Here is an 8,910-nt window from a genome sequence, read left to right as displayed (position 1 = left end):
GTATATTATAACTTACCTTCTTGGCTGGACGTAAGGTATCAAGAATGATAACATTTTCATTTATCTCCATTCTTTCTGATTGGTTCCCCAGAACCAATAGGTTGGCCCTTACAAAAAAAGATTGCAGTTTTGAAACAGCAGTAAAAGTTCAGTAGCTGCAGTCGACTGTGGTATTTTGGACAAAGCAATTGCAGAATAACTACAGTGTGTTACGGTGCGTGAATGAGGACCCAAAAGCGAATTAACGTAAACAGAACTTCTTTAATAACAAAACATAGGTAGGCTCAGATGGACCGGCAGATTCCGACAGGACAGGACAAGGTTGCAGCAAACATGACGATAGTCTGGTTCAGGCATGAAAAACACAAACAAGAATCCGACAAAGACAGGAACAAAAACAGAGAGAGATATAGAGGACTAATCAGAGGAAAAAAGGGAACAGGTGGGAAAAGGGGTGACGAGGTAGTTAGGAGGAGACAAGGAACAGCTGGGGGAAAGAGGGGGAGAAAAGGTAACCTAATAACGACCAGCAGAGGGAGACAGGGTGAAGGGAAAGGACAGAAACAAGACACAACATGACAACACATGACAGTACCCCCCCACTCACCGAGCGCCTCCTGGCGCACTCGAGGAGGAAACCTGGCGGCAACGGAGGAAATCATCGATCAGCGCACGGTCCAGCACGTCCCGAGAGGGAACCCAACTCCTCTCCTCAGGACCGTACCCCTCCCAATCTACTAGGTACTGATGACCACGGCCCCGAGGACGCATGTCCAAAATCCTACGGACCCTGTAGATGGGTGTGCCCTCGACAAGGATGGGGGGGGGGGGAAGACGAGCGGGGGCGCGAAGAACGGGCTTGACACAGGAGACATGGAAGACCGGGTGGACGCGACGAAGATATCGCGGAAGAAGAAGTCGCACTGCGACAGGATTAATGATCCGAGAAATACGGAACGGACCAATGAACCGCGGGGTCAACTTGCGAGAAGCGGTCTTAAGGGGAAGGTTCTGAGTGGAGAGCCAAACTCTCTGACCGCGACAATATCTAGGACTCTTAGTTCTACGCTTATTAGCAGCTCTCACAGTCTGCGCCCTATAACGGCAAAGTGCAGACCTGACCCTCTTCCAGGTGCGCTCGCAACGTTGGACAAAAGCCTGAGCGGAGGGGACGCTGGACTCGGCGAACTGAGATGAGAACAGCGGAGGCTGGTACCCGAGGCTACTCTGAAAAGGAGATAGCCCGGTCGCAGACGAAGGAAGCGAGTTGTGGGCGTATTCTGCCCAGGGGAGCTGTTCTGACCAAGACGCAGGGTTGCGAAAAGAAAGACTGCGTAAGATGCGACCAATAGTCTGATTGGCCCGTTCTGCTTGACCGTTAGACTGGGGGTGAAAGCCGGAAGAGAGACTGACGGAAGCCCCAATCAAACGGCAAAACTCCCTCCAAAATTGAGACGTGAATTGCGGACCTCTGTCCGAAACGACGTCTGACGGAAGGCCATGAATTCTGAAAACATTCTCGATGATGATTTGTGCCGTCTCTTTAGCAGAAGGAAGCTTAGCAAGGGGAATAAAATGAGCCGCCTTAGAGAACCTGTCGACAACCGTAAGAATAACAGTCTTCCCCGCTGACGAAGGCAGTCCGGTGACAAAATCTAAGGCGATGTGAGACCACGGTCGAGAGGGAATGGGAAGCGGCCTGAGACGGCCGGCAGGAGGGGAGTTACCGGACTTAGTCTGCGCGCAGACCGAACAAGCAGCCACGAAGCGACGCGTGTCATGCTCCCGGGTGGGCCACCAAAAACGCTGGCGAATGGAAGCAAGCGTACCCCGAACGCCAGGATGGCCGGCTAACTTGGCAGAGTGAGCCCACTGAAGAACGGCCAGACGAGTAGGAACGGGAACGAAAAGAAGGTTCCTAGGACAAGCGCGCGGCGACGGAGTTTGAGTGAGTGCTTGCTTTACCTGCCTCTCAATTCCCCAGACAGTCAACCCGACAACACGCCCCTCAGGGAGAATCCCCTCGGGGTCAGTGGAGGCTACTGAAGAACTGAAGAGACGAGATAAAGCATCAGGCTTGGTGTTCTTAGAGCCCGGACGATAAGAAATCACGAACTCGAAACGAGCGAAAAACAGCGCCCAGCGCGCCTGACGCGCATTAAGTCGTTTGGCAGAACGGATGTACTCAAGGTTCCTATGGTCAGTCCAAACGACAAAAGGAATGGTCGCCCCCTCCAACCACTGTCGCCATTCGCCTAGGGCTAAGCGGATGGCGAGCAGTTCGCGGTTTCCCACATCATAGTTACGTTCCGACGGCGACAGGCGATGAGAAAAATACGCGCAAGGGTGGACCTTGTCGTCAGAGAGGGAGCGCTGAGAAAGAATGGCTCCCACGCCCACCTCTGACGCGTCAACCTCGACAACGAACTGTCTAGTGACGTCAGGTGTAACAAGGATAGGTGCGGATGTAAAACGATTCTTGAGGAGATCAAAAGCTCCCTGGGCGGAAACGGACCACTTAAAGCACGTCTTGACAGAAGTAAGGGCTGTGAGAGGAGCTGCCACCTGACCGAAATTACGGATGAAACGACGATAGAAGTTCGCGAAGCCGAGAAAGCGCTGCAGCTCGACGCGTGACTTAGGGACGGGCCAATCAATGACAGCTTGGACCTTAGCGGGATCCATCTTAATGCCTTCAGCGGAAATAACAGAACCGAGAAATGTGACGGAGGAGGCATGAAAAGAGCACTTCTCAGCCTTCACAAAAAGACAATTCTCTAAAAGGCGCTGGAGGACACGTCGAACGTGCTGAACATGAATCTGGAGTGACGGTGAAAAAATCAGGATATCGTCAAGGTAAACGAAAACAAAGATGTTCAGCATGTCTCTCAGGACATCATTGACTAATGCCTGAAAGACAGCTGGAGCGTTAGCGAGGCCGAAAGGAAGAACCCGGTATTCAAAGTGCCCTAACGGAGTGTTAAACGCCGTCTTCCACTCGTCCCCCTCCCTGATGCGCACGAGATGGTAAGCGTTACGAAGGTCCAACTTAGTGAAAAACCTGGCTCCCTGCAGGATCTCGAAGGCTGAAGACATAAGAGGAAGCGGATAACGATTCTTCACTGTTATGTCATTCAGCCCTCGATAATCTATGCAGGGGCGCAGGGACCCGTCCTTCTTCTTAACAAAAAAAACCCCCGCTCCGGCGGGAGAGGAGGAGGGGACTATGGTACCGGCGGCAAGAGCTACAGACAAATAATCTTTGAGAGCCTTACGTTCGGGAGCCGACAGAGAGTATAGTCTACCCCGGGGGGGAGTGGTTCCCGGAAGGAGATCAATACTACAATCATACGACCGGTGTGGGGGAAGAGAGGTGGCCCTGGACCGACTGAACACCGTGCGCAGATCGTGATATTCCTCCGGCACCCCTGTCAAATCACCAGGCTCCTCCTGTGAAGAAGAGACAGAGGAAACAGGAGGGATAGCAGACATTAAACATTTCACATGACAAGAGACGTTCCAGGAGAGGATAGAATTACTAGACCAATTAATGGAAGGATTATGACAAACTAGCCAGGGATGGCCCAAAACAACAGGTGTAAAAGGTGAACGAAAAATTAAAAAAGAAATGGTTTCGCTATGATTACCAGAAACAGTGAGGGTTAAAGGTAGCGTCTCACGCTGAATCCTGGGGAGAGGACTACCATCCAGGGCGAACAAGGCCGTGGACTCCCTTAACTGTCTGAGAGGAATGTCATGTTCCCGAGCCCAGGTCTCGTCCATAAAACAGCCCTCCGCCCCAGAGTCTATTAAGGCACTGCAGGAAGCTGACGAACCGGTCCAGCGTAGATGGACCGACAAGGTAGTGCAGGATCTTGAAGGAGAGACAGGAGTAGTAGCGCTCACCAGTAGCCCTCCGCTTACTGATGAGCTCTGGCTTTTACTGGACATGAAGTGACAAAATGACCAGCAGAACCGCAATAGAGACAGAGGCGGTTGGTGATTCTCCGTTCCCTCTCCTTAGTCGAGATGCGGATACCTCCCAGCTGCATAGGCTCAGCACCCGAGCCGGCAGAGGAAGATGGTAGTGATGCGGAGAGGGGGGCAACGGAGAACGCGAGCTCCTTTCCACGAGCTCGGTGACGAAGATCAACCCGTCGCTCAATGCGAATAGCGAGTTCAATCAAGGAATCCACGCTGGAAGGAACCTCCCGGGAGAGAATCTCATCCTTTACCTCTGCGCGGAGACCCTCCAGAAAACGAGCGAGCAAAGCCGGCTCGTTCCAGCCACTGGAGGCAGCAAGAGTGCGAAACTCAATAGAGTAGTCTGTTATGGATCGATTACCTTGACATAGGGAAGACAGGGCCCTGGAAGCCTCCTCCCCAAAAACAGATCGATCAAAAACCCGTATCATCTCCTCCTTAAAGTCCTGATACTGGTTAGTACACTCAGCCCTTGCCTCCCAGATTGCCGTGCCCCACTCACGAGCCCGTCCAGTAAGGAGAGATATGACGTAGGCGACACGAGCAGTGCTCCTGGAGTAAGTGTTGGGCTGGAGAGAAAACACAATATCACACTGAGTGAGGAACGAGCGGCATTCAGTGGGCTCCCCAGAGTAACACGGCGGGTTATTGATTCTGGGCTCCGGAGATTCGAAAGCCCTGGAAGTGGCCGGTGGATCGAGGCGGAGATGGTGAACCTGTTCTGTGAGGTTGGAGACTTGGGTGGCCAGGGTCTCAACGGCATGTCGAGCAGCAGACAATTCCTGCTCGTGTCTGCCTAGCATTGCTCCCTGGATCTCGACGGCTGAGTGGAGAGGATCCGAAGTCGCTGGGTCCATTCTTGGTCGGATTCTTCTGTTACGGTGCGTGAATGAGGACCCAAAAGCGAATTAACGTAAACAGAACTTCTTTAATAACAAAACATAGGTAGGCTCAGATGGACCGGCAGATTCCGACAGGACAGGACAAGGTTGCAGCAAACATGACGATAGTCTGGTTCAGGCATGAAAAACACAAACAAGAATCCGACAAAGACAGGAACAAAAACAGAGAGAGATATAGAGGACTAATCAGAGGGAAAAAGGGAACAGGTGGGAAAAGGGGTGACGAGGTAGTTAGGAGGAGACAAGGAACAGCTGGGGGAAAGAGGGGGAGAAAAGGTAACCTAATAACGACCAGCAGAGGGAGACAGGGTGAAGGGAAAGGACAGAAACAAGACACAACATGACAATACATGACACAGTGAACTACAGTTATACTGCAGTTACACTGCAAAATTACTGTATTAAAAAAGTATTTGCAGCATACTGCAGTTATATTGCAGTGTACTGCTGTTATACTACACTCTGACTGCAATCTTTTTTAATAAATGGGGCCTTCCGTAGATGCCTTAAAGTGTCACAGAGGGACTTCCATCTGGTTTTGCGCAATTCAACATCTATGAAGAGTAAAATATACATGAATGCTAACCAATAGCAAAACATTTATTTTGTCATTACAGGTACTTGGCATCTGGAGACTCTATTTGCAACCTGGCCTTTACCTATCGTCTTGGATTCCAGACAGTGTCTCAGTGTATTATGGGGACCTGTGAGGCCGTATAAAGGAGGATGCTGGCAACCTATCTGCCACGACCCACTGAGGAAACCTGTATCACATCCGAACGTCCATAGGGCCGGGGTAGGCAGTCAGTGTAAATAACAATGTGTTCTTAACTGACTTGTTAAATTAAGGTTAAATAAAGAGACAAACTTCTCAAGAGTTTAGTATTTACTTTATTGCTACTATTCTAACTCACAAGTAAGCATTTAACGGCAATGTCTACACCTGTTGGATTCGGCGCATGTGACAAATAAAATGTGATTTGAGAGGTACATCATTTTAAAGGACTAGTAACTGTCGAGCTCTAGTAAGTCGTTTCATCGTACGACTCAATATCGCCACCTACCGGCCTTTGGGCTATACATGACTGTGTTCATAAAACGTGAAAATCAGAAAGATCTTAATCTATATATTTATTCTAGAAACGTTTGCATACAATATAAGCTACAGTAGATAAACTAAACCACCTCACACATGTGGTGGTGTCTTCTTCAGTGTGTCCAATCGATTCGCCATGGTGGATGAAAATCTGCGCATATTTTCCTGGGGGGAACCATTAGAAGCACAAGAGATGTTTACGCCGGACTTTGAAATCGAAGCACACGGAACGCGAAAAAAATAAGACAAACAGTTTCGCAGGCTAACACGGTAATAGTGGATGAAGGATCTTACTTTTCTTTATTTGCCCATAAACTATCGTAAAATGTTATTTTTGGCACTCAATTGAATCCTTTCACTTCAGCAAGCAAATTTAATTGTGTTACTTTGGCAATTTTACCAAGCGAACTGCGGTGCAGCCAGCGACAAACATGAGCGTTGATACTCCACAGCCAGTCATGACAGGGGGCTCTTCAAATTCCTCGACATCCAATAATTGCCTCTCTAACAACAATGCAGCAATTAACGTCAGCAGCATACCCTCGGTTGCCATAAGTAATTGTAAGTATTCAGACGAGTTTAGAGGTTATGAACCGCTTTATGAGCTGGCTTAATACATGGTTACACCAATTAATGGTCTGCTATCTACTGTAGCTAGGTTAGAACTTTTGTTGAAATTGTTTAAGTACAGTAGCCCACACCATATAGCACTGTGCAGAACTGGAGAACCATCTTAGAGATAGTCCTGTTCATTGCTTGCTACTTTGTGAAACACCGTCTTAGACCACTGCTGGACCTTGACTATCAACATCTTAGCTACATTTAGAAAGATATTAAACCATGCATTTCTCTTTATTTGTTTAAGCCCCAACCACCGCTGCCATGGCCACACCATCTGGCACATCCGTGTCCAACGGCGTGTATGTGCCTAGTGGCATTGCCAACAGCGATGTGAAGCCTGTAATCACAACCACACCACTGGCTGACTTTCTTATGCAATTGGAGGACTACACTCCTACAGTGAGTCAGACCCCCTTAATTGGAGTAATCTTTGTTTAAAAAAAATACAAATGTACATGACTTTTTTCATATACCTAGGCTGACGTCAACAGTCGCTTGGTCCATATACATAAAGCATATTTGGGTTATGTAGTTAACAGGTGCCTCTGATTCACTTAGCATGTAAATGTCCTCTGGTGTCTATTGTGAGATGCTAGTGTACCAAAAAAAAAAAAAAAACCTCTACCATGTTTTTGCCAGATCCCTGATGCAGTGACAGGCTACTATCTCAACCGGGCCGGCTTTGAGGCATCTGATCCGCGAATGTAAGCATGCCTCTTAGCTCCTTAACTGCCAAGAGTCCTCTCCCATCTATTTCAGCTTTTACACCAGTTCAATTCAATATTAACTCACGTGAGCGCCAAACGTGAACATTATTTATGTCCATCATTTTCAGAATCCGTCTAGTCTCCCTCGCGGCTCAGAAGTTTATCTCAGACATAGCTAACGATGCCCTGCAGCACTGTAAAATGAAGGGAACTGCCTCGGGGAGCTCCAGGAACAAGACAAAGGTTAGTACATTTCTAACCTAACGTTGCAGGCGTAAAATAAACACATGAGCAGCGTTTCTTTCTTACTGGTCCAGACGAGAGAGAAAAACGGTCGGGGGAGATTCTCTTCTGCCCTGTTCAGCCAATCCAGTAAATGTAAAGAAGTTAAGATGGAGTGTCGCCTTGGTTAAAGTCTCCCCCAAAAAAGTCTCACCACAGGCTCTTTTTCCATTTCCCATGAAATTAACACATGAACTGTTGTCAATGTGAGATGCACAGAATGATTCATGCACAAGTATGAATGCTGTTTGTATCTTTTTGATTGGTTTCTCACTCTGTCCTCCCACCTCTTTCCTCCCAAAGCAGGACAAGAAGTACACACTGACCATGGAGGACCTCTCCCCTGCCCTTTCTGAGTATGGCATCAACGTAAAGAAACCTCATTACTTCACATAGGAAATTGGTCTTACACTGTCGCAACCCCCTATGATCATGGTTCAGATGTCAGTAGAATATTAATTGCAGTCACTGTTCTGTTTTTTTGTTTTTTTTAAGTAGGGCATACTTTGCTTCATGTGGAATTTTGATCTTGTACTATTTTATTGATACAAATAAAATGTTAAACAATGACTTATTTTTGACTTTGTGCTTTGTTGCCTTTTCGTTTATGTAGTCTGGTGATAACAAGGGGAAGAGTTGTTGCTAAAATATTTATCAGGATGGTGTAACAGTACTAAAAATAGTATTTAACCTTAGGTTGAGTGGGGGCAGTCGGTAATAGAAAGAGTGTCTTTTTGTAGGCACTAACTCCGCCATGGTTCGTTGGACAAAGCCTATGAAGAAAATGAATGGTGTTTTTGGATAAATGCTGAAAATAAGGTCTGTGGTATACACAGGTTTAGGAGATTTTATACATTTTGTTTAATGAGAATCTTAATTGGCTAACATCACATTTTGTGAATTGAAGAATTTATGTAATAATAAAAAAACGACAAAGGCTTCATAATTCATGAAGGTCATGTTAACTGACTGCTATTATATCATAGCACAAAACTTATAAGATCTATGCCTGTAACTTCAGACCTTTATTTTAGGCGTTCATATTGAAACTGTTCTTTCACCATTCATTTTTCACACAGGGATGGCTGAAGAAACCAGAGGTAACTTATTTCTGGGTTTTAGGACTACAAGCTGGCAAACTCTATATTTGTCCTTGGAAGTCAGCCGTAGTAAATGTCCACCCTTCCGTAGATTTAGGAAGTGCAGTTCTTTTTGAATTATAAATTACATGCTTTTGTCTAACCACTGAATAGTTTCACCTATTGCTTTACTTGTGAAAGTAAATCAATGAATGTTCAGCCCTATAATCCCAACAGAC

At 47.1% G+C, this 8,910-nt stretch overlaps 1 protein-coding gene across 2 annotated transcripts; it reads left to right on the top strand.

The window, feature by feature from the left end:
- Nucleotides 1-6,097: 6,097 nt before the first annotated feature.
- LOC110491882 (transcription initiation factor TFIID subunit 10) lies at nt 6,098-8,162 on the top strand. Of its 2 annotated transcripts, XM_036946773.1 has the most exons (6): nt 6,098-6,252; nt 6,387-6,543; nt 6,848-7,002; nt 7,243-7,307; nt 7,439-7,553; nt 7,896-8,162. In XM_036946773.1, exons 2-6 carry the CDS (start codon nt 6,414-6,416, stop codon nt 7,986-7,988), a joined length of 558 nt encoding a protein of 185 aa, XP_036802668.1. In that variant the 5' UTR covers nt 6,098-6,252; nt 6,387-6,413; the 3' UTR covers nt 7,989-8,162. The 2 variants fall into 2 exon arrangements, with proteins under 2 accessions (XP_036802668.1, XP_021421379.2); XM_021565704.2 differs by having other exon boundaries at nt 6,164-6,543; nt 7,899-8,162.
- The last annotated feature ends 748 nt before the right edge of the window (nt 8,163-8,910 follow it).

The sequence above is a fragment of the Oncorhynchus mykiss genome, chromosome 16, assembly GCF_013265735.2.
Source record: "Oncorhynchus mykiss isolate Arlee chromosome 16, USDA_OmykA_1.1, whole genome shotgun sequence".
NCBI classification, from domain to species: Eukaryota; Metazoa; Chordata; class Actinopteri; order Salmoniformes; family Salmonidae; genus Oncorhynchus; species Oncorhynchus mykiss.
Note: the sequence above shows the minus strand (reverse complement) of the source record. Positions and strands in the feature narration are given on the sequence as shown.

What these genes read in the sequence shown, in the direction of transcription:
- LOC110491882 (XM_036946773.1), top strand. Translation starts at nt 6,414, where the DNA reads ATGAGCGTTGATACTCCACAGCCAGTCATGACAGGGGGCTCTTCAAAT. An exon ending in GAGGCATCTGATCCGCGAAT is followed by an intron (nt 7,308 to 7,438) that starts GTAAGCATGCCT and finishes CATCATTTTCAG; the next exon opens with AATCCGTCTAGTCTCCCTCG. An exon ending in GCTCCAGGAACAAGACAAAG is followed by an intron (nt 7,554 to 7,895) that starts GTTAGTACATTT and finishes TTCCTCCCAAAG; the next exon opens with CAGGACAAGAAGTACACACT.